Source organism: Typopeltis vanoorti, chromosome 5 (genome assembly GCF_054136105.1).
Source record: "Typopeltis vanoorti isolate ZY-2024b chromosome 5, IOZ_Tvanoo_1.0, whole genome shotgun sequence".
NCBI lineage: Eukaryota > Metazoa > Arthropoda > Arachnida > Uropygi > Thelyphonidae > Typopeltis > Typopeltis vanoorti.
In genome coordinates, this window is record NC_143553.1 from 133,261,893 (window position 1) to 133,288,894 (window position 27,002).

The following is a 27,002-nucleotide window of genomic DNA, read 5'->3' on the forward strand; positions in this document are numbered from 1 at the left end:
CTGATGAGATTTTCTCCCATAAAGATAATAAACTGTTGTATAAATGCAACTAATAGAGAACGCCGAGATATCCGGATCTGGGTTTTACTTGTATATGTCATATAAAGTATTCTTTATATGATGTCCTATACTAACTCGAATGAAGTGACAAAAGAGTGTGACTGCTACAAAAGATATGGTGTACTGTGCGGACTGAACAATATTTCTCAAACGAAGGATAATTATTCTAATGCCATCAACATTCCTTGCTTATTAATTATTATAAAGCATTATACAAGCGTATCAAAAGGGGAGAAAAGCTTGTGTATCGTCATCATATAAAGATGATGATATACACAAGTTCGTCAGCAGTAGCACACGATACATTGTTCAACAATAACAACAACAACACCAACAACAACAACAATAAACAGATCCAGTCTAACGGGTTCAAAAAGAAATATGTCGTTTCATTGCTGTTTTTCAGAATGTATCCAATTTTGGAAAAGATTTTATAACTAAATGAAGGAAACAGAAGATAAGTTAAAACTTATAGAACAGAAAATTATCATTAATACAATACAAAAGAATAACAAAAAAAAAGAAAGAAAGAAAGAAAAACACTGTTTTTGATACAAAAATTAGGAATACTGTGCTACTAATAATACACTACCTAGAGGTAGAAACATGCATTAAGTACTTGCGTGCAATTGCCTTTAAATTTGTGATGGTGGTCTGGTCTCAATCATGCAAGCTACACTTTGGAATGTGCCTATGAATTAGTAATTAAATCTTAAATAAATCAGTTGTAATTAATTAGTTTCATTAATAATTTGTACAATGATGCTTTGCAATGATAAATGTGGTCCCTGATATATAAATATTAAATTTAAACATAACATATACATAAATATTATATATATATATATATATATATATATCATATATTTTTTTTATTTTATTTTTTTTAAAATAATTTTACTGACTAGGAACACCGAGAAAGGTATGATAAAAACTTTAATAAAACACTACTAGTTTCGTCGGAATGCTGACTTCTTCAGGTGTGTAAATAATTACAAAAAACTGGGAAAAAATAACAAGTTTAAAAACATAGTCCTCATATAAACAAGTTGGGAATAGTAACAGAATTGAATATATATATATATATATATCCAATTTGAATTATTAAAAAATGAATGTTAATAATGAATTTTTTAAGATATACTGTAGGGACACACAATTACTTCTTACATCTCTTTGTGTGTGTGTGTGTGTGTGTGTGTGTGTGTGTGTGTGTGTGTGTGTGTGTGTGTGTGTGTGTGTGTGTGTGTGTGTGTGTGTGTGTGTGTGTGTCTTTTATTTTTCATTCATTTTGTTGTTTTTTTCCTCTCCACGTATACGTTGCATCAGATTTGTGCAGGAGAAAAAATAATAATAACAATAATAAATGGGTACTCCATGAAATAGAGAAAAAAATATGGTTAGGGGGCATGAAACTGGTAAATGTAGCAATCCATGTTCTTTTCCTGTACCCTTCATTTATATAAATACCTTAAAACAGTACCAACGTGCATCCTTCACATATAAGTACCTTACGTGCCCCCTTCATATATAAATACCTTAAAACAGTACCAATGTGCATCCTTCACATATAAGTACCTTACGTGCCCCCTTCATATATAAATAATACCTTAAAACAGTACCAACGCTTAGAATGTGCATCGTAGCAAATTGTTTACGTACAATCGAAAAGAGACTATTCTTCCATATGTTTACTCTCCCTTCAGCTTTTAACTGCAGGCGTCGGCGAGTCACGGCCAATCGTATGGAAGCGAACACTCATGCGTAGTGGATGTTGTATTGAGCATGCCGTTTGTGCCGCCACGTTACTTGTAGCACGCGGTAGCGTTGGTCGTATTTGTAGAGGTTGTAATAATAGGGGAAAGTAGTGCTAGACAAGCAGATTTGTAGAATTTCTGGTTATAACATTTTACATCTGGACAGTTGGTATCCCTAACATATGTGTGTATCGTCTGTCATTAATTTACCTGACAAGTAAGTTTTTTTACATTTGGGGCATTCCAGGTTGTAAGTGGTATTTCTGGACCAATCATTGATTAATCCATTTCTATACCATGGCCCATAACGACATCAAATATTCCGAAATTCCTCAAGGTGAAAATAAAAGTGCGAATTCGACCGAAGAGAATGGCAGATTTCAGAAAAGTGACGATAATGTCATATGTCTTAAACCGAAAATGGGATTAGTCAATGGTATAACAGTTATTGTAGGAAGTATTATTGGATCTGGAATTTTTGTATCCCCAAAAGGAGTACTTTTAGGAACCGGAAGTGTAGGATTGTCACTTGTTGTATGGGTGATTTCGGGAATATTTTCAATGATAGGCGCCTATTGTTATGCAGAATTAGGGTGTATGATAACAAAAAGTGGAGCCGACTATGCATATATTATGATATCCTTCGGACCATTTGTGGCATTTCTCAGATTATGGGTAGAATGCATGATTGTCCGTCCATGTTCACAAGCAGTCGTTGCCCTAACGTTTTCCTTTTATGTGTTGAGGCCCCTTTATCCAGACTGCGAACCACCAGATGCATCCATTCGATTTCTAGCTTGCCTGTGCATATGTAAGTATTAATAACGATTTTACTAGCGTACCATATTTTATTCATATTAATCGAATAACCAAATACTGATGCATTGATTTTAGCTATAGTAACGAACATTAAGGGGAATGACCGTCTTTACTCCTTTCCCAGAAACTGTATGCGTTAGTTAATATATGAAATAAACCTGATTTATATATCATAATCAAGCCTTATGATATATAAAACTGCTATTTTAAAATAATGCAAAAAACAAGGAACTTATATCTTTTTTCTTTCTAAATAAAATGTACATTTTCTGTTACCGTGGGATATAAATTTTAATTATTATTTTATTACACTTAATGTAAAAGCTAAAACATCCTTTCAAGTATAACACTAGTGTTTACAACTATCTTTATAACCTTTTCCATATTCGTTTTGAGCATACAATTACACAAAGTAATTTATCTTAAGATATACAAAAGTAGAGTGATGCAAATAACAGTAATTAGATATTGTGCTGAATATTGACTGTACATAGTGCATCATATTGTTAACAATTCGCTTTTATTTGGAATTGTTTCATATTGATTTGCACATATGAAACACAGTAAAAAATAATACGCCACGTTCGCTTTTTTGTTAATGCAATTTGCAAACGATAACTGAAAGCTAACATATGATGTAATGGAAGTGTTATATTGTAGAATATCATAGGTTTTTGTAGTGATTGTTCTTACATTAAATATAAATATAATTTTTTTTTTACAGAAATTCATTGACTCATATATCAAATATGAATTCCAGTTATAACTGTAAATTGAAACTTTGTTTTCATTAGGTTTATGGATCCATCGATTTTTTTAAATTTAATTTCCATCCATATTCATTAAAAAAATGTCACCAAATTATTTCCAACTATACCGTCTATAAAGGCACGTTGAGAAAACTTGTCTATGTACTAGATTAGCTGATACTGTTCTTTACCCTTCTTACTAACGCTTTTTTTTCTTTTTGTCTAAAAATACACTTTAATATGTAGGTCAGACGATACATATGTGCAGCATGATGGGGGAAGAAAACTATGACAGGACTGTTATTTTTTAAAAACTGTACTTTAAATTTTGATGACTTAAAATTTTAATTTATATAATGACCAAGTTCATTGTTTTAGAATAAAGTTTAATTAGAGTAGCTCGCAAAATGTACAATCACCTATGAGGAGTGCGAGTGTTATCCACCCGTCCATCCGTACACAAATTATTCCGGCTCTAGCTAGATAGATTTTTATCACATTTAATACTTGGAATTCTCAAGATCTTACCGAGCTATTCTAATTTTTTTTTTTTTTCGTCAGACCATTTGCAAGGGAACGAAATTTCGTTAAAAAAGTGTCGACATTAATTATGTATTGCAAAATTTCCGTTCTGTCGATGAAATTAATTTGGGACTTGGAATATATAAACCATAAGATGTTCATTTAACCCACTTTTGGGTTTACATCGGCGCGTTTTTATTTTTATTGAAAAAATGGTTCGAGTTGATATTCATATTTCCGCACTAGCTGAATATGTATTTTATAAATACTGTGAAATATAACGGATTTTTTATTTTATTTTATTTTTTTATTATATATATTATTATTATTATTATTATTATTATTATTATTATTCATTACTAATATTACATGTTTTATTCATTATACAATGGATAAAACAATATAAATTAAAGGATTTTGAAGTGAGTGATTGGTTGGTTTAGTTTATTATAACGGACACTAATAGTCTGGACATTTTACTTTTGATGCATCCTTCATCACCACAGTTTCTCCAGATAGTCCGAGATTTCCTGTATTTGTTCTCTGTCAAGGAAAGAGTTATAAAAATGGCTTTCTCAGCTAAACACTCGGACACCCTTTCTTTTCCGAGCAGGCATGATAAACGGAGTGTTATTGCACAGTCATTCTACGTTGTATGTCTGACATTTAGATTGTTTGGTACCTAATAAGAAATGTATTTATGCGTGAATACGTTCATTGAATGTAGATTATCTCATATGTGATATAACATATCTGATCGAAAGTTAATATTACACTATCAGCGTAAAGTTTATTTAAACTCATATATTATAACGATATACATTTAACTAGTTGTCAATAATCAAATAACTAGTAGAAAGCAGCTCTTTATTTTATTTTTTTAATTTATAATTGTTATTTTCATTTAATTGATTATAAAGACTTCATGGAAAAACTATTATTATAGGAGATAATAAAACCGGCACATGGGATATAATAAAATTGATAAATTTTAATGTAGAAATTAAAATAAACAGAAAAACAATAAATATAGGAGGCATCGTGTTATTAAAACTGGTGTGTGATTGCTTTTCGTTTCATGAAATGATATTTTAATTTGGATAATTTTAATTTCCATTAACAGAATCATTGGATTAAAATGCACAATTTAAAAGGTTCCAATTTACTCTTCTGATGAGGAAAAAATTATGCGCATCGAAAGTATTATCTCAGATGCATTTGAAATCCATATTTAAATAGATCTCTTATTAGCAAGTTATTTAAAAATGTTGCAAATCGTAGGTCAGATCTCTCTCTCTCTCTCTCTCTCTCTCTCTCTCTCTCTATATATATATATATATATATATATATATATATATATATATATATATATATATATATATATATATATATATATATATATATATATATATATATAGAGAGAGAGAGAGAGAGAGAGAGAGAGAGAGAGAGAGAGTTTGAAACTCTAATACTAATAATAAATTATCAGGACCATGAGGGGACAGGAATGAACTGACCAAAGTATCCCAGGTTTTATTAGGATAGTAGTGGATAAAAATCCTAAATATTAAACTTTTTTTTTTTTTTTGGACTCTTTGTTCACTCGATATAAATTATCTATCCTTAATTTCTTTTATTGGGAAATTGAAAATGTAAATGCGAGCTATTAAATAAGTACAGTTATTTAATAGCTTATTATTATTTAATGTAGAGTTATTTAATGTACATTAAATAACTGTACATTAAATGATACAGTTATTTAATGTACAGTTAAATAACGTCAGATAAAACTTTCTGATCAGAGAGTTTTGTATAAAACTCTCTGATCGAGAGTTTTATACAAAACTCTCTATCAGAAAGCTATCGAGAGTTTTGCATCTCAAAGAGTTCGATGCAAAACTCTCGACAGTTTTGCATCCTCAAAAATGTCGCCAACGAAGTTTAACTAAATGATGGCCAGCAGCCAAAATGATTCTCCATTCCTGCTTATAATAATAGTTTTTTTTTTGTTTTGTTTTGTTTTTTAACGGAAGTGCTCTAGTATTCTTAAATTCCGCCCCCTTCCTGAATGTGCTTCTAATAATAATTATCATGCTATCAAATAATGGTCTCATAACACATGATTCTTGTAATAAGCTGTTGCCATTTTTTTTAAAAAAACCTTATTTTTAAAGTAATTGGGTTGGGGAAAAGTACTGAAAAACGATACTTTTCTAGACCTCTCATCACGTAAACGTCTCCAGTTTGCTTTAAAATGCTCATAAAAACAGCTCAAATGGGATAAGAGGATGCATTCTAAGAGCCGGTTTGAAACACAGCTCATGGGCGTTTTATTACAGTCTGGGCGGACAGGTATAACAGTCGAACACGTGAGTTTATTACCTTGATAAGGAACTTTCGAAAACTTGTACTCTATGTTATGCAAACTTCCCAAAGAGTATGAACAAAATATTATGTTAATCATTTCTGTTTTAAGCATTTGCTATAAATCTTAAGACTCAGATTCGCCGATCTGAAACACTGCCCTGGCGTTTTGTTAGTCTGAGCAGACTGTAAGTCAGTTTAATATACTAATACTGTGCTATAGTTACAGCCATACTAAACACATATGATGTTTCTTTCATCATGCATTTTCTAGAGATATGTGGGAGTATATATATATATATATATATATATATAAAACCATTTAATCAAGTTTGTATCAAATCGACTTGAATAGGTCATGAGATGCTTTTAAGTAAGCAAGAAATATTTTAATAAAATAAACAAGAGAATAGATCACTCTCAAATTTTCTATATGCTATATGCGTACAGGTGAATTATATAATGAGTAATTTCATGTTTATAATAGCAAAGAAACAGGTTATAGACTCCAAATAAGACACGTTTGGGTCTTTGTTCTACAACATGATTATCAAACCTATTTTCACGCACCAAAGGCGTACGCTGCTATTATACATAGGTAGATCAGCGATGCGTATGTAATCTCGAAGACGTGAAGTGGTCATGAATAAAGGTGTAGCTTAACTTTGCACTAGTTTGATTCTTTAAAATGGAATTTTTTTATTATTATTATTTTAATGCTATTTCTTTTGGTTGGCAGGAGTGGACTGGCCATAGAAGCTATCGGTCAATCACCAGCCGGTCAGATCTAAGGCCGGAGTAATAACAGTAATTTGCTCTCCTCCACAAATCACACTTGCCTATTAATCACCTCCCAGTCTGCTACTTTTTTTTTTTTTGATGTGACTCCCACCCACAAAAAGTTGTAAACCTATGGTATATTAGTACCTTCAGTGGGCCAAGGATTTTTTTCTATTTTTATTATATTTGATACATTTATACATTTTTATTTATTTTTCTTACAGAAAAGAAATCCAGCTCTAGGACCAATCATGAAACGTTTTCAAGCCACTCAAGCTCCAATAAGCGGGGCGGTGATCTCACACAGGGTGATGACATTGCGTGTCTTACAAAACCATACGCATTTTGTTTCATTTCTTATACACCGAGTGAGCATTTTCTTATGTACATTTTCCATGAAATTCACTGCTGCTCAGAAACAGCTGTGTTTGTGCCAGAGACTATATAAAGCAAGTAGCCAAGTGTGTGTGTGTGTGTGTGTGTGTGTGTGAGAGAGAGAGAGAGAGAGAGAGAGAGAGCCTACGAGTAAACCTCAGATAATTTATTAGCTTCACAGTATAACTATCACGGGAAATGTCGCTGCTACTAGAATGAACAGATTTACCTGCCAGATTGTGCCGCAATGTTCCGACATCAGAAAATTCAGCCCATGACAGTTGTGGCCAGAGGCACCTTTATGATGTGAGAGGACGATGGAAGGTCACAAAATCTGTAATCTGTAAAACAGCAGCGCAAGTAAACAATGTCTCCAGTAGACGATCTCGCCGAGTTTTCCATTGCTACCATCTTAAAAGTAGCTATTGGTACAGTGGACCTAGGGGACACTAATACTGGAATTCTGTGAGTGAAGGTCACCGGGAGTAAACAAATCCTGGTTCGGTTCTTTCATGCTGATGACAGGCGAGAGTATGGTAACATCATGATAAATTATTTTACTCTCACTATTGAAATATCATTCATAACTATTTAATCATTTATGAATTTTTTTAAATTATTTAAAATTATCCTGACTGCTTCGATATCGAGTCTCGTCTAAGGGATTTAAATGGCCGCTATAGCTTATTACTTGAAGAAAGAAAACGATCAGAGATCCCGTACCTGATAACAGTACGATATAATAGTGGCGTTTTGTTTTTTTGTTTCTTCCTAAGTGATGAGAAATAGAAGTAATCTAGTACACTGTATATAGTGGCCATGTTCGGATAAGTGTTCAGTTCGGATAAAACTGAATCAGTAAACCGACTCTCAATTCATTCGCAAAATTCTCTGGTATTCACTTAGTAACCATTCATATCTCCTCTGCAACGTTCTCTTTATCCTTGCATCACCTTCTATGAATCTTTCGCATTGAAATCGCCTGACAGTCATCTGATCGGGAACGAAATGGATGAAATAATCCCGCTGATAATGTAAAACTGAAAACATTTGAAGATACACTTTGATATGTCTACATATCGAATTTCCAAAAGTTGGGCAATACATGTTTGCATTTTTAAAGACCTCTCTGCTGCTGTCGTGTCTGTAACACCGACTAGTCCACTACTAGTCGCATTTGTGAGCTTTAGTCACTGAAGTTCGTTTTCACGTGTCAAAGAGTAATAACATTTCCAGAGACACCCTTTATTTATTACTAATATAGGATAAAGTGCAGCATGTCTGGTTTTCAGAGCTCAAATTCTCGCACATCGTGGGATTGCAAAGTTGCAGCGGCAATTATCTCGAAACTATTTACTAAAAAAATTAAAAAAAAAAGCTCTAGAAATGCACATCCAGTCTGTGCTTCAGCTTCTTTAAATACAACGCCACTGGTCAAACTGTGTTTCACATGCTGTTCATTGTGCCTCAATTCTTTTATTTTGCGTTACTGTTGTAAAGATAATTTCTGCATTATTTGCATTAAGTAGGAAACACGAAAGATCTATCCTTGGATTTTGTCATCATTTAAAAAAAAAAAAAGTTAGATCCAGAAAATGTTCATAACTAAGCAGCACGAAACTATTGCTTACTGAGTTAGAATTGGTTGAAATTACATACAAAGCAACTATGGCTATGAAGTATGAGTGCACTGTCTGCTATTCCATGTTTCTCTAGCTGGGTTACAGAATGAAACTCTGCATGAGACCAACAAATTCATCTTCAGCTGAGAAACCTTTAGAAGGATTTTTTTTTCGTCCTACACGGTTATGATCCAGATCTTTTCATCTGAAGGACAAATCTCGAGCTTATATAAAATTCAAGATCTTTTCTCTTACATTTGATTTAATAACTATTCAGTTGATAACATACCTGCGAGTTGAGGAGCGTTTGACAGTACATTAATGGCATTTTACGTTACCTAGGTTTTTTTTTTTGTTTGTTTTGTTTATGGTTGTATCATAAATCCGATCGACTGACTGATGTCAATATTTATTAGGGTTATTTTGTCCAACAAATAATATTCTTCCTATAGTTAATATTTGAGAATCTCTCCACTACTCAAAACAAAGAATATGGTGGTGACAGTGGCATATTCTCCCAGGCATGGAGAATAAACCAATTGCAATCTACACGGAAGTCCTTTTAAAAGTGCAAATAATTTTATTTGCAAATATTACCTTGCTATAGAAGATAAATCAGTTGTATACAGCCAAACCAAATCCTGAGCATTTTTAGGCTATAAATGTTACCGGTCTTAATACCACGTGGTATCAAAACGACAGACCAAGCTCTTAAGCACTTCGATAAGAACTACTTTGTTGGAAATGCTGGTAAATTTTACTTGTCTTCTGATGAAATGACAATAATAATCGAAACAGAGCGGGAGAAAAGCAATAACCGAGTGTCATTCTAATACTAATGTAATTGAGCAGATACACTACTAGCACATATTTTTTCTATTTAGTTTAGTTTAATACAGGTTTCATCTTACTACCCTAACAAAACTAATCTAAAAACATTCCTTTACAAAAATCCCTTCACTAGTCTGCATCATGTCAACAAATATATGAATGCATTTATTTGAACTAATTATTGTTGCTTATTATTTCCATGAAGTCCCATGCACTTCTGAAATCAATGGGATACTCATTGATTTCAGAAGTGAATTTTTTCAGATGGATGAGGTGGTGAAATTTTAATCCAATCAATGCATAAATATTTAAAAAAAAAAAAAAAGAAGAAGAAGAAAAGACAAGCCTTCAAGAAGCTATGTAAGCATGTCCACAGCAGAATTTTACACACATATCCCGTTACGTGGAAATGGAAACAGCCTTTGAGGCAAAGAAGTAGTAGTAGCTTTTATCAGTTTAAACAACCAAAGACGACAGTTGCATTCGTGATTTTATACTGACTAATAAATATACGTTAAAATATTCAAGCATTATCTAAAATGGCAAATTTTATATTCAAATAAACTTTATTAAGGCTTTGAAAATATATATCAGCTCAGCTACAGGATGGCAAAAATGATGAATAACTGACATGTCAATTACATTCAAAGTGAGTGTAATACAATATACTTAAAGACTGCATAATCAGTGTAATTTTTGATTCAATAAATTTTCATTACAGGATAAAAAGAAGTCATCATAGGCGAAATGGATTTTCCACTGATCTGCTCAATATTTATGCCTGAAAATTATTAATTTTCAAATTCATTGTCTCAAATAATTTCACACTTCTATTCAAGCTTTTGTTTATTTAATGTTTTTTCTACTTTACAGACACCTGTAAGGTATACGTGTACATTTTGTATATATGCACTACACACATATACATTGGTATAATACAAAGTATATTCATTCTAAGTGCATAAGTAGACAGTGTTTTTTTTTTTTTTTTAAGATATTTAACTAACAATCTGTAATATTAGATCAAAGCTCGCAAGTTAGCTACAGTGCTAGTCATAAATAGAATTATATTGATCCATTAGTAAGTATTAGTTTTTACTTACTAATGGATCAATTTTACTTCAGGTTACTGAGATCCATTTCACATGTTATCACATAAGTACGTGAATCTGGATATTTTTTCATGAAAATACGCGAGTTTTTTATCCACAGATACGCAAAACCTTTTTCTGCTTTAGTTTTCCTAGCAAGATAAAACAAACGTTTGAAGTAGGGAGACAAATGTTCATTGACATATATGGCCTGTTCAGGAACTTGACTGATCAATGTAGCCGAAGTTGGTTTTTTTGATTTGCTAGTTAATAGTATGCTATCTCTCATAGCTGTATTAGTAAAGCGAATAATTACTGGGGGTGGTTTCGCTTTATTACGTGAGCGTGCACGGTAAGCTGATTTAATATCCGCTTCTGTAAGAGGAATTCCTACAACCGATCCAAATTTGCATATCACCGATTTCAGATCTTCAGATTTAGCTTCAGGTATGCCATCAATCTGCAATTCGTTCCTTAGCGACTTTTGTTTTAGAAAATCTATTCGCAGTTTTAGAGCATGTATTTCTCTACGCAGCTCGACATTTTCGTTAGTTAAATTGCTTTGGGTGTCAGTTATATCTCTTAAACTTCTTTTTATATCCTTTACAGTTCCTAATGTCTCCTGAATTCTGTTATTATTCATTCTTATACAATCTTTGAAATCTTCGAATTTTTGAGAAATTACCTCCATTTGATTATCGAGTAAGTCTTGCATAAAGTTTTTAAACAACTGTAATTCTTGGCGTATGCTAATCTCATTTGACTCTTCACAATCATTGCTCTTGCTCAAGGCTTCGGTAACGGCCTCGCAATGAGACTGCAGTTTTCCGCTACAGCCGTTGCACAAGTAGTCACTACTGTTTCTCATGGGTGGATCTTCACAGTTGCTGCAACTCATTTTTTGTTTTGTTTATAAAATTACAAACAGTACAAAGTAGTGGGGCTTAATTTTCAAACAAAAATTAAATATTTAGATACCTTGCGGAAAGAAATTACTGACAGTGCAACAGCGTACTTCTTCTTTAACACATACCAATACTGCAACAGACGATCATTTCTGTGCTGTCGTTACGCCGCGTAGTGGCGCTTTGGCAGTGCAGTTCAGCACTCACTGAATTTAATAATACTAATAATAATCAGAATGGCGTAAAATAAGTTACCAGTAAATTTTCGTTTGTGTATTTTGCATGAAATTATGAGTGGATGAATAAAACACAGTTTTAGAAGGAAATGTCATTTAGGTTAGAAGACGTTCACCCGTAACAAGTAATACGTTTGACTGCTCAACTGTTAAATAGCTTTTCTTTTGTCTTTCCTAGGGATTTACAGAGAAAGGTAGTACTTTAGAAATCCGATAAAGATTAGAAAATAAAGAAATAAAATTTAAAAATGCACACGACAATTGTTATAAAAAGTGAGCTATATTCTTATAAGTAAGTTTCATATTTGTACATCACTGTTTTATAAAGTAAGATCATTCCGCTCTGTGCTGAATGGTACCAGGATTTATTCTTGTTGTACTAGGAGTCGAGTCAAAGTTTTTTTGGAGGACGTTCCATCTTTAATACTTTGAAAGTCTTACAAAGAATATTACGACAATTAGATCTAAAGCGCAACAAGAAAAATGTAACATTTTTATTGTTAATACAAATAAATGAAATAATTAAAAACAAACTAAACTATATCAGTATATATAAAAGTATAAAATATATCAGTTAACGGTATTTAATTAATTATACGAATTTTTTCTCTTTTTAATCTCCCGAAATTCGTCAGTAATTATCGAAATGAATAATGTATTAAAGTAAAGGGGGAGGGGCTTTAATTTTATTCATTGCAAAAAATAAAGTCCAACTATATATTCACAGGCGCATAAATCAATAAAAGCAACATTTTACAAGCTCGAAGATGGACATTGGACATATTTTTCTTGTTTGCCTAGACTTAACAACAGTCTCTGAATAGAGCTACTAAACTGCAAGGTCTGTGACATACACACATTTTTGGATACATATTGTTTATGATGAACTGGATAGCTTAGTGATTTTTAGGATGCCAGAAAGACGTAAGTCGCTCTCAAAGTTGGTGAGCGCGCATTATTTTAAGAGTAACCTATGAATTAAAGGGAGATTATTGCCTCATGGATGTGTTGCTGACTGGCTGCTTTTCTTCTGATCAGCTACTTCGCCTTCTCTTTTAGTGTTAGACTCAATGGCCAGTCACGGCCATGTACTTCGACTTCATATGAATCTAATAAATGCGTCAGTTGCATGTGTGGTTACCGGTTTGTGATACGATATGAACCAGCCAAGGTTCTCAGAGGAAAAAAGTCTTCCACCCCATGTGAGGCTGGTTAACCTAGCTTCAGTTGAAAAGCCCTAATAAAGTCAAGATCGCCTACTGCATCCTTTGAGGGAGGCTTTCCATCCTCTCTATTCCTCCTGCTTTAAGTTTACTGTAATATCATAGTAATGAAGTAAATTATATACATATAAACACAGTTTATTAGAAAACTTGAATTTATTGAACAGTTAAGTTAATTAAATATTTAAATTATTAAAGATTAGAAAACTGATTGGAAATGCAGTCACCTCTTTTTCCGTTAAAAAATTCTAATTAATTTAACAGATTTTAAAATACATATTTTAATAGACTGAAATATGATATAGATGTACCCTCCTTTGAGAGTACATCTCATGAAATGGATAATGAAAATATTTTAAGAACAATAAATTAAATGTTCATTCTACTGACAACGATCTCCCAAATACAAGAAATCTTCATGGAATCAGTCTTGTTTAGATATAGCTGGTAGATAAAATCTTCACAAGATTCCTTGAATATGGGGAATTTAAAATAACTGCGAAAACGTTATACGCTATATACCAATAATTGTCCGGATACTTTAGCAATTTACAATTGATATCTGCAGGCGAACCTTAATATCGGGTATGTCCTCTTTTGGCTTTGATCACCTCCTGCATCCTTTGAGGGAGGCTTTCCACCCTCTCCATTCCTCCATCAAAGCAGCACTGAGTTCAGTGACAGATCGAGGACACGCTGCTCTGGACCTCAATCGTCGCTCCAATTCGTGAGGTCAGGACTCTGCTTAGGCCAGGGCAGTCGTTTGACATCCATCTCTTCATACCATTTCATAACAGCTGTAGCTTGGGGCATTGTCATTGTCGTAACATGGGGCATTGTCATAACACGGTATTGATAGTGACACGGGTCCGTTCCATAAAACGTCTACAGTGTAGGCAACACATGATTATCCAGAATATCAAATACTGAGCTGCCTTCGTGCAACCATGGATAACGACCAGTAGTCCCCCTCCAAACCAGCTGAATGCATCCCACACCATTACTCCTCCACCACTGCCAAACTTTACTGTGGGTACAACACACTGGTAACAAGCGTTCACCAGACTTCCTCGACATCTACAGCCTGCCATCAGACTAGAAACAAGTGAACCTTGATTCATCACTCCAGAGTACCGTTTTCCACCGGTAAATTGTCCAGTTCACACGCCCTTTGCACCAGGTCAGACGAAACACCTTGTTCGTTGTTATGATGTTCGGCTGTATGAAGCTGCTCTTCCGCGAAAACCTAGTAAATGTTCTTTTCGTACAGTATTAGTGCTCACCATCGTATTACTTGTGCTCTGGAACTCGTTACGGATTATCTGTGCCGATTGTAGCTGGTTTTTGCGTACCACCCGTTTCAACACCTTCCTGTCTCTGTCAGTCATTTTCGGCAGCAGCCTTGGATGTTTTCCTGCATTAGTGATGCCAGAACGTCTCCATTTGTTGATCTGATCGCTAACCATCGATTTTGGATGCGCCAGTTGAGTGGCAATAACTTCAATGGCATGTATGGACATTCCACCAATATGACAACCCAGGATGACACCTCTCTCTCGAAGTCACTGAGTTTACGTCGTGTTGCCATACCACCTGTATTCAAATATTACGATGAAATACTGCTTCCTATTATCTGCACTCCAGTTTTTATGTTATTAACAAACCTGGAATGTTCCATAACTTCAAATAACAGAGGTGTCCAGACATAATCGAAAGGTTTCAAAACCTAAAACACATCACTTCTGTGTAAGAGGCAAGAGATTAAGAAGAAAGAAGAAATTTGTTAATATGTTTCTTGAACAGCTGAGCTTAGTGACGGGGACTACTCCAAGGAACCGAGTAGATGGAATGCAAAAGGATTAAGAGAAATTGCTTCGGTAAGTTTGAAGCTGGAGTAAACGAATGTTAATTAACCAATACCTTTCAGTTGGTGTTCTTTGTTGTGGAAGAAAGTGGAGGAATGATGGTGGCCATTTTAGCAGAAGAGTGGCAAGAAATTGCACGGCACTTTCTATTTGCATTTCTTATAAAGATTCTTTGTATCCCAGAAAAGATTCGAATTCAATCTTTCTAATCAAAGGGTATCATCGAACCTGGGCTGCTTCAGAGGTGTAATCACGATTCTAAATTGAAAAGCACACCTAATCATAGTGGTGTTTTTTATTCAGAGCTCACTGGAATAATAATAATAATAATAATAATAATAATAATAATAATAATAATTTATTATTATTGATTTCTAAAATATTTACACAATTACAATAATCGTCTTTAGTGACATTCCAACTTGTAATTTCTACAAAATTCAGCACTAAGTGCTGCATATGTGATTCAGTTTCTACATTGCATTTCAATTAAAATATTGATAATAATACTTTTTGCATCTATATTTACAACACGTGTTCTAATATTAACAATGAAGATTACACGGAATTTTTGAATAACGGATAATAATAATAATAATATGATAATGTCTCAGATAAATTACATACATACATATAATTATTACAGATGATTATTGCAGACATTTTTTTTCATGTTTACACATTATGTATAAAATAACATTTTTTCTATTTTCATCGTACAGAGTATTTACATATTCACAATTAATGCATATTACACTTGATGCTCTGTACATTATACTGTACGCGGTTTAAGGCACATTATTTTTTTTCAATGTTTTTTTCTTTGAATACAATTTCATATACTTTATATATATACTGTATATCTTCATTATTATTATACATGTACTGACTGTTTTGTTACATAATTCGCAGTCTTTAATTATGAGGATTACGTGTGGTTATGAGGATTATGTTATGAGCTTATGAGGTCGTGTGGTTATGAGGATTAGGATAGATTAGGAGGATTATGAATGAGGCGAATTAATCGCACCTACTTCGAAGCTTGGGTTAGCTTTTATAAAGTGAGTGGAATTAGCCTTCAATATTTATGTTGTTGTTACTGTTTATGGTTGGGATGTAGGCATCGGACGGTAGTGATTTGTGATGTGTATATTAGTTAATGGTATGTTAACTTTGTTGATATATTTTCCAGAGTTCGTGATTTAATGTTCTGTAGTTGTCTATGTGTTTTAAATTTCTTGGTAGGTTGTTGAGTAGCGTGAGTATCTAATGTGATCTCACCAAAGAACCATATGAGTTGTTGAAAGGTGTAGGGATGTAAATAGTTGTTGTGGGTCGTGTTGTACAATATGTGTTTTTGTTGTTTCGATAGGTGATGTTGAAGTAATTCCTTAGTAATATTATGTAGTGTTTCAGATTTTTAATGCTCAGGATTCTGTGTATCGCCATGTGCTAGTCGGATATTGGCTGTTGCGTATAAGATGTCCAAATCACTGTTGACACAATTTTCCTATGTAATATTTCTAATTTTGTTAGGTGGCTGTTTGATGTGTTTGCATAGACTGTTATATCGATGTGTTTGCGTAGACTGTTAATTTTTATTTATTTTTGATGTGTTTGCATAGACCGTTAATTTTTTTTTTTTTTTGATGTGTTTGCATAGACTGTTATACCGATATGTTTGCGTAGACTGTTAATTTTTTTATAATAATAATAATAATAATAACATTTTATTTATCATCTTACAGGGCATTTACATATATACACATATTTACATATATTTACATATTACATATATATATATATATATATATATATATATATATTTTTTTTTTTTTACAGTGAATTTCATACAAATATTTCCGTTTTTTTTGTATTCTAAATTGCGTTAATAATAGTTACTATGAATGGTAATTTATAGTTTGTAATTGGATAAGGTTACAATTTTTTAACAGTATTTATAGTATAACAGTAAGTTATATATATACTTTACAATTTTTGCTTTTTAATGTAACCGCTGTAACTACAGCACTTCGATGTAATAAATAATTCTTTTTTTTTCTTTTTTTTCCTTTCCGATGATCTCAGTTGAGATGTAATGTCTCATCTTGCATCCTTGAAGCTTTTTAATGAGCTTATCTCAGGACAACCACAACAACAACAACAACAACAACAATAATAATAAACAGTACACAGTTAAGCACCGGGTCGTTAGTAAATGACTAACAGGATCCGGCTTGAAATTCTATTCTTCCACGAATTTCTGAAATGTATACAATAATATCTTCAGTTAGTAATGGCAATATAATATTTTGATTAGTATAATTAAAAATTATCTCCCAGGTAAATAGGTAATAAAACGCCGCCAATACATTACATATTTCAATTTAATACTTTCTCAGCCAGTTAGCTTTGCATAAGCTTAAATTACTTGTCTTCCCTTCCCTTTTTCTCAAACCATCAGGTATGTTTTAACATTTGTTGGAAAGAAAGACATAGAGCTCATTTTCAACAACCCTCTCTCTCTCTCTCTGTTGAAGGTGTTATTAAAATACAGGAGGTTTATTACTTAAAAAAGCGGGAAATTTTATTGATAAATTGGAAAGAAAGGGAAATGGATATTATATGGACAGTGTATAAGGTGTTTCTTATACACCATCTCTCTCTCTCTCTCTCTCTCTCTCTCTCTCTCTCTCTCTCTCTCTCTCTCTCTCTCTTTCAATAATGAACAAAACTTCCAGAAAAATATGTGGGGATTCTGTAAGTAATACCGTGCACATAATTTTGTAAGGTTTGCCTATTCCAAAATTAAATATTATTATTAGGCAACATACGAATTTTTAGTGCTTGGAGAAGACGAGTTACATGTCATACCAGTATATGTTATAATTCGTATCCACATTCACTCTCGTCCTCATTGTCATGTTTGTTCGCAGTGCTATTTGCCTATCCCTTATCTTGATTTTGTTAGGTCTCAAAATACTTTATTCATTCTCCTCATGAATCCAAGAGTTCATCTTCATCATCAACTAGCATTCTAAGCAAGTATTCTGGATATCTCGATACGAAACTAGATAGAGTGAAAATTCACACGGAAAAAGGCAAAAGCGCAGAGGTTACAATGGAGCATAGGATGGTCACCACAGGACAAGGTATACAGTACTCACAAAATAATGTGATTCGAATGACAGAAATATCAGGGTTGTCAGGAAACTACGAGAGATTTAACAGTTGAATAGATAGGACATATGCAATATTTAGCCTGCAGATAGGAGAGGAAGGTAGGAAATCTTATCCGAGAGTTTGATCGTGGCATTACTACAAGAGAGAAATTATTGTTCCAAGATTTAAGGGAACGCAAAGATGACAACTCTTCAACTGATCAAGAGTCCAAGTCAGGTTTAAAGTTCACCATGACTGATCCCGATGTTCGAATTGCACTTTTAAAACCTCACGATTTGGGAATAGCAGTCGAAACTTGAGAAGCTGTACTTACTAAATATTTCGGAGGTGAAGAGCATTATTAAAGTAGGAAGGAAGGGGGGGAGAGAATGTGTAACTAAACAGATCATCAACTTGAACGAAACCGACTTCTTATGCTATTATGTTGTAAGACTTCATGCTTACTGATCAAGACATCGCCTTTCAAAGATGGCCGATGGACTTGACCTTGATGCTGTTCCAAGGTCAAATATTAAACCAATGTTCTCGCTTATTACTGTGTCAGTCATGATACCATGTATCTAACTTTGTATTGGAACCTCTCCCTCTCCACAATTAACTAACGTTTTTTTTAAAGAAGATCCACCATGAAAACACAGTGGAATACGTAATTAAAGTTCCGTCAAATCGGATCATTTAAATGAACTTTCTAAACCTGAACCTCCATAAATGCTATGGTCATCATATTCGACTTATTTTTTAACTTGAAATACGAAAAGACGTTGTCTACTCCAACTACTCCCATTCTTCATTTTATTACTTTTATTTTTATTTACATACAGAAACAATACATTCCTGAACAATGTTAAAGAATGCTAATTATCTATCAAACTAGGTAATTCATTAAGAGTTTTCATGTTAAATCTCAATTATTCTTAATAATAAAAAACTGCAATATTAACAAGATGAATAGCAATACCAAAATATTCAACAGTGCTACATGTTACATTAATTACTTAAATTTTAAAGCGTAGTAATTATTTTAAAATTAAATTTAGATACTTAAATTTAAAATAAATTTACGTAATTCAAATATAAATGAAATTCAATTAATTAAATCCCCTTGATGAGTCTTTCGCTCCAGGAGAATTGAAGTAATAATAATAATTTTAAATTATATTAACCACATTATGTATTTAAACTAAAAACGCTCTCGCCCTTTTGGGAAGAGAAAACTCAGAAGGATACGTAACAGAATAGTTTGCTATTATTCCCCCACATAAAAATCATTTTTATCATACAAAATAGCTTATTATAAATTTTAATTAAGAATTAAATTATTTTGTAGTAAAATTCATTTTAATTAAAAAGTTTTTTAAATTAGATTCTTTTTATCATCAAATAAATATCGATTGTTTTTAAAAAATAAATTAGTTTTAATTACAAATAGTTTTTATAATTATTAAAAGGAGAAAGAGCGTAAACATGACGACAGCCATTATGAGGAGGTGGCAACTTAAATTCTACAGAATCTTTGATTTGAACATACTTAGATACCAGGTGAATTGATTCTCCTCATACCACTAAACACTTTCACTATTCAAATCCATCTTAAGTCTTTCTTTAAGCTATAAGAAGTGGTATTACGTGATCAAATGAATCCGAACGTATAGTGAGTGGCCACTTTATTAGGAACACCTCCCCCCCCCCCAATCCTAATATAGTGGTCACTCAGTGTATATTGCATTTCCCTATTTGAAGGGGGAAAAGTAACCCAGAATGAACAAATTATAACCATACATACTTATTGATTCTTCGTGTACAATAAAAAAATAAATAAACAGCCTTTGGTTTTCATATTAAATTTGGGAACGCAAAGATTAAAAAAAACAGAAGTATGGTTTATATAACAGAATCAACGAGGGTCTTAGGGGCTACCTCTTTCAGGGAGATAACGATGATATATGTAAAGTCATTTTGACCAAGCTGCATATCCCCCCCCCCATCCCTCTCTCTTCTCCCACTAAGCTAAGCATATGGGTAGGTCATCTCACGCGTCTTAAAGATTACAGCGTTTAGTGCCCATTACAATCACGGCCTGGCGTGCGCTCTCCATCCTTACATGGGAATTGAAGCACTGAAAGACTAGATCCAGTGCAAGTATCTGCTCTCATCAGTAAAGCCACGACGGGCGTTAGACCTTTCGGCCACCCTTTATTAGCCACAGTGTGCCACTTTAATACCGGATATACCCTGTCCATCCGTCAATCGTCACTTATCTGTCATCGGCTTCATTACCGTAATTCAAGAGAAGTGTAGTCTTATCGGCTGACCAGGGGTCATCGGTGAAGAGATTGATAGCGGTAACTAGATGATGTCCCTGTGTCTGGCATATTTGTTATTTACACCCACTACTCCAAGAATTGCGCCTGAGAAAATACTGATGGAAATTCTCAGTGCTCATTTTTTTTTTTTTTTTTTATCCCTATCTCTCTTTAGTGTGTATATAGTTGTCTCTTACATCAGAACATACGCATCTCTTCTTGAAATGCATGTCATTTATTTTAAGGGAAAAAATGCGAGCAGTGGAAGGTGTTGTTCTAAAATGATCCTAATACTTTCGGGAAAGAAGGGGTGGGTCTAGAAAATTTTGTCATTTTGTGAGAGGGACAAGGATGTTGTCATATGGAGAATGATGTAATATCAAAATTTTCTAAAAATTTTATTGTTTTAAATTCCACAAGTGTAAATTACTTTAATTTTCAAAATAGTTTTATAAAATTCGAAAAATAGCTGAAGATCAACAGAACACTAATATCAATTTAGTGTATGATTTAACAATGTTTTGTTGTGTATATTACTGTTGGTCAAACTCAAGACATTTATTTTTCCTTAAAAACGAAGCCAACTCTTTTATCGACTTCATTATCATATTATTCTGGATAGAATTTCTGAATATTTTGCTTTTGATTGGAAAGACGTGGGCCGAATTCCGTTTAGGACATAAGAAACCTTTATAAGACCGTTTCGAGTAAAGGCAATTTAGTCGGACTTCCACGAGGATGGTAGGATATTTGCTCTAGGAAACTCAGGATTGTTCATCCGACAAACCACGCATTACGGGCATAAGAATACATGTGATTAACAGACATAATATACTGACATCTTTATAGTCCTACTTTCTTGGATCATAATTCCAACCGCCCGTTAAAAAATAAGTGACAGCTTCGTATTATGAAAAGGTAAGTGGGGATTTGAAGGTTTGTAACAGAGAGTGACGAGGCGAAAAAAATTGATGTCATTTAAACATCCCCAAAAGCTCAAAATTGGTTATAGTTTTGGTACAAATCATAACTTACTTCTTCTTCTTCATCTTCTTCTCTCTTCCATCATCTATGTGGATGATGATGAGGCCAAATGAACTCTTTCCACTTCCGTCTGTCCCGGGAGAGTCCGATTTTAAGATACGAATCTCCAAGAGCCGGAAGTAAAGTATGATAACTATTTTAGATGATAACTCCAGTGTCAATTTGCATGATTGCTTGAAATGAAAATTTTGAACGTCTCTAAAAATTGATACTTAATAGTTTTGAAATATCTAATTTAATAGATCCAAGCATTCTCCAAGTAGTTTAAAATTATTATTCGGTGTAGTGTATTAATATTTTTAAAATAAAAAAGAAATTAAGAAAATTACTGGTTTAACTACTTTGAATTCCTTCGGAGACTATTAGGATTAATTATAATAAACAGCATTCCAAGTTTTATTTATTTATTTATTTATTTTATTTATCTCCAGGTCAGTGGCAACCATTGCATTGGAAAGGAGAGAGAGAGAGAGAGAGAGAGAGAGAGAGAGAGATTAGTCGGTTGTGTAGAATTACGACAGACGCAACCAAGACTATGAGTCGGTATAATCTGTAAATTGCATATGTTCTTCTGGGTGGTTTGTCTGTTTGGCGGATGAAAAACCAGAGTTTCTCCCTTCCATACTATGAAACCGGTTAACTCATTGTCCGAAAAGCCCTGATAATGATTCAGTTAAGCAAGATCTAAAGTAAAAAGAGGCAAATTTAGTTTAGTTTATAAGATTAGTTTTATTTGGGCAGATCTGTTTTATCAAATGTCATCATTAATGCTAAGGAAAGAACCCAAACTATGTTTTTTCCTTACATTCATTCATTCATTAACCTCGTGCTTCAGTTTATTTAGAGTTCATCAGATTATGAAAAGATTTCATAACTTTCTTGTAGGTTATGACATGCACGAAGTGTTTATAAAAACTACACTTCTGTAAACAGATAGCTCATGCTAGTAAAGTAAGCTAAAGAAATGTAAAGATATTTAAACTAATTGATGATTGGAATTCTAGAGGTCTTCCTTAATGATGTCACAATTTTTTTTTTTTAGATGTATGTTCCTCCTGCGGTAGTATGGTCACAGAGCTTTAGACATGCTCTCCTTTCTTTCTCCATGTCATATCACAACTATATACATTAAAAAAAAAACTTGCAGAATTATGTGGTTTTTGTTTTTTAACATTTTCGGCTAAATTTGTTTCTATTTTATAACGTTGACTATTAATATATAATAATTCTCATACTAACATACATGTTTTAGAAATCACAAAAAGTAATAAATAACTGGTTTTGTCTTTGATTCTTGTCCGATGAACTTAAGGATTCAATTTTTTTAAAAATCGATTGATGATATTTAGATCTCTAAATATGCCCAAGTGTAGCGATTCTAGTTGTAAAAATTCAGTTTTTATCTAAGAAACAGTTCGACTTCTTTTTTGATGACCTTGTGAGCATAGGCAGCTGGCCTCCACCCTTTAGCCATCACTGACAGTGAGCTCGCGGTCATGAATGTATCGAGGCTTTCAAGGGGGGGGGGGGGAGAGATTAAGGTAGACAAGTGCTCATTCTCGTGGTAACCCTAACAGGTACATATTGTGTGAATTCTGCGGTCGACTTTTTTGAGCTGTAGAGTTTAAAACTCGAGCATTCATGAGGAAAGACGCTATTACTTTCTTTTGATAAAGATCGACTAACACAAGATTAGGTCGAAGAAAGGCCTGGAAAAGTTCTAGTTGGAGACTAAAATCGATCCTATAATGGTCCTTCCGCGAGTGGTCTCCCGTTATGCACGCACGAGTTATGCACACATACACAAACATTTAATTTTTGTGTATATTGGCACCAATCGAAAAACTTCTAGAATAAGACGAAACTAGTCGTACCTTTTAAAATAAATATGAACAGTGTACTTTCTTTCGACTAAATTAGGTCATATACAATTCCTTTGCTTAATTCAATAATTATAATTTTAAGGTTGTTTGGGAATGTAAATTATAGAAAGAAATTTCATATGATGATAAGTCAGGAAATTGAATATAAACATTAGGAAGTAAAATGAACGAAGATCAGGGTTGGCTCTTGGCATCAGCAAACATGCATGTGCGGGATTCCATCAATATAAAAAATGTAAAAGTCTGTAAAAAATGCTTGCGAGGAAAAAAACCTCTAGAGCCGGTTCTACAATTCTGACTAGATGAAAATCCCATATAATTTTATATGCTAAAACCGAACAAAAGGTTTGATACACAGCTCACTGACTTCCTCATGCTACCGCCTCAAGAAAGACAGAGTTTGTTTTCTTTATTTTTCTGTCTGTCTTTCTTTCTTTCTAAGAACGTTCAACCACCCTTGACAGATGTTTCAATGGTCATTGCCATCTCGTCAAACGGCTACCCACCCTCTTGTTATTTTATTTAGTGAGATGTTAAGCATTAATTGAGTTTATCTGACACATTAAAATTCACTCCGTCTAAATAACAAATCACTGCTGTGATATATTGAAGTACAGTCCATACACTATATTGGATGACTCGTTATTTCTAAATCATGATACGTCGCACTCTGTCTACATCATTTACACTTTCTGAATCGTTTTTTTTTTTTTTATTAAAGTCGAGGTAGTTTGTTAAATCTTTAAAACTTCATTTCTAAGCAGATATTAACAAGTGAATCTTCCTATTGGCTGCTAGAAAACGTAATCCCTCAACCAATAAGGAAATTGGCTGACAATAAGATTGGATTAACTTTAAAAAATGCTCAAATCACCGTGTTCGATTCCTATCTTTTAAGTATTTACATAAATGTTGCTATTAGAATGCAGAATTATGTGTTCGTATTTAATCTATTTATGGCAAAAGATCTTTTTAGTGATATAACATAATATGCATTATCTGAAATTTGAATATTTCTATTTGATTTGATACCTGAAGATTTTCGTTCGATTTGATATCTAAAGATTTCCACGTTATTTTATAGCTGAAGAAGACCAAAAATTGGAATAAATAGAATAAAAGCTGGAATAGTTATCCAGCTTTTAGTCTTGCATAAGACCAATAAAGTAAATGTAGGTTGCATTTTATTTTAGTATTCTTGGACTAGAATGAAGTAAATATATATAGGTATAGAAGACCTTCCGATCGCAAATAAAGTATATTAGATATTTATATTTTAAGATCTTACTACAAATTCCTTCAGATCAGTGGCAAAAAATAATGGCATGAAAATCCAAACATTGAGCGTTTGGGAGAATGAATAACCTGGCAATCTGTCCAGTTGCATAACATGAGGTTCCATTCAGGTAAACAACAACACAATCATTCTACTCTTTCATAACTAACGAGAAGTGATGCACGTGGACTTTTGTACCATTTTTGATTCCAAAGTCTACTTTTTTAAGATAGAGGGGAGTGCACTTCTGTGTCACGAGAAACGTTTTAGTTAAATATTTGAATCATATTAGACACGTGGATCCATGATTGATGTGTATAGAGGTCTTGCGAAATAAAAATGCAGACGAAATTTGGAAAAAGACATTTTTTGAGGTCATTTTGATAGCGGTGCTTTGATAGATTAGGAAAATTTATATATTCGTATATCCTCATATTTTTTTAAAGGACGATAAGAGGATGAGGATCAATTAAACTTTGCATGGATGGGATCTATAATACATCAATATACCACGGATATATCCGTTTTGGGATCAAAGGCTACCACATTAATTATTAATTATTTCTATTTTTACCGAGGTGCTCATATTATCCTCGTAGTCGTACAAATGTTGCCCGAATTTCCTTTACTAAAACTCTTCCGATAATTGTAATGAACTACGACATTTATACAGATACATCATTTGCTTGTGTCTTGAAAATTCCTGTGATTGTTGTTATAGGACGTTACAGTAACATCGCGATAACCAGAGTTTGTGATTTTCACCTTTGCGATTTTGTTTTGCGATTTTCACCTTCAGTTAAAACAAGTCCCGAGGATATCTCGGAACTTTTCAACTGAAGGTGAGTTAGCCGGTCTCATACGGGAGTTGCAGAGTTTCCCTCTCGGAAAAACTGGGAATTTTATCCCATAAAAAAAAAAACAGGCAAACGAGCCAGAAGGACACACACACACACACACACACACACACACACACACACACACACACACACACACACACACACACACACACACACACACACACACACACACACACACACACACACACACACACACACACACACACACACACACACACACACACACACACACACACTTTCTATAGCCTAGAACGAATGGGTACATCTGCTCTAACAAACTAGCTGAGTGAATGAATAAAGGCCTGCCTAACTGGTCATTCAAGTATATATCTGAAAAAGACTTAACTTTTTTTCTTTTTTTTTTTTTGTTATATTCTCTCCCAGTTTTGGAACCCTCTCCTCGGATACAATACTGTTGCATTGGGTGCCTTTTCCGCTACGACATCGGAAGTGGATCTGCCCCTGAACACATTAGGCCATAGACAAATTCCACTCGAAATAGCCAGAAGTAATGCATTTAAGACAATAGAGCGATTTACACTCTTTGTCACTCTCTTACAGAATATGCACATATAATGCCATTTTGAAGTCGACATGATTATATGACTTGTCATTTTATTGACTGTTTAAATTTTACGGTAAGTTTCTGCCCCAAAAAAATGTTAAATCCTATCTTCATTTGTATTATTGTCTCCTTTGAAATTTTTTTTTGACTGTACAGTATTTACAATGATCAATAAATCTGAATATAGTTTACAATTTACGAAATTAAATTGTAAACCGTTTGGTATATATTGAAGAAATCAAATTTACTTAGTAATTCTGATGTAAGAGAGAGCGAGAGAGAGAGAAATTATGTTAACTTTTTTTTTTTTTTTGTAATGGTAATGCTGTTCTTCAACTTGCTTCTAGTTTTCACAATAACCCATTTGACCAGTCAGTGAAAGAGCCGTATAGCTCTCTTTTCACATATATGAGTACTTCCTTGAATGCAAATGGAAGTAGAATTTAGTTGTTTTTTTCCCTAAGACTTTCCGTGATTGCTGTCCTTGAGTTGTTCCTTAAATCTGCATTAACATAACCTGCTTTAGGTAATCATCTTGCACTTGTTAGGAAATACTTGAACACATAGATCGGATTGCTGCTCAGACAAATAGTAATCTGACTATCTGAAATCATTTATCATTCAAGGATCGGAGATCATTCATGACCAAAGCTGATTTATGCTACGACTGGTGAAGAAATGACTGACCT

The 27,002-nt window shown here is 33.3% G+C and overlaps 2 protein-coding genes across 2 annotated transcripts in view; one reads left to right on the plus strand and one right to left on the minus strand.

The window, feature by feature from the left end:
* The first annotated feature begins 1,919 nt into the window (after window positions 1-1,919).
* LOC150106827 (Y+L amino acid transporter 2-like) overlaps window positions 1,920-27,002 on the plus strand; it is a 199,788-nt gene continuing 174,705 nt past the window's right edge. Inside the window, exon 1 of the mRNA XM_090393341.1 lies at window positions 1,920-2,628. Within this exon, the coding sequence (XP_090249467.1) occupies window positions 2,115-2,628 (514 nt within the window). The 5' untranslated portion in view covers window positions 1,920-2,114. The remainder of the gene's footprint in view (window positions 2,629-27,002) is intronic.
* On the minus strand, window positions 10,718-12,042 carry LOC150106828 (uncharacterized). The gene has a single exon (XM_090392738.1). It carries the CDS (start codon window positions 11,866-11,868, stop codon window positions 10,996-10,998), a length of 873 nt encoding a protein of 290 aa, XP_090248864.1. The 5' UTR covers window positions 11,869-12,042; the 3' UTR covers window positions 10,718-10,995.

Excerpts from the sequence above, each read along its gene's own strand:
- LOC150106828 (XM_090392738.1), bottom strand. The coding sequence starts at position 11,868 with ATGAGTTGCAGCAACTGTGAAGATCCACCCATGAGAAACAGTAGTGAC.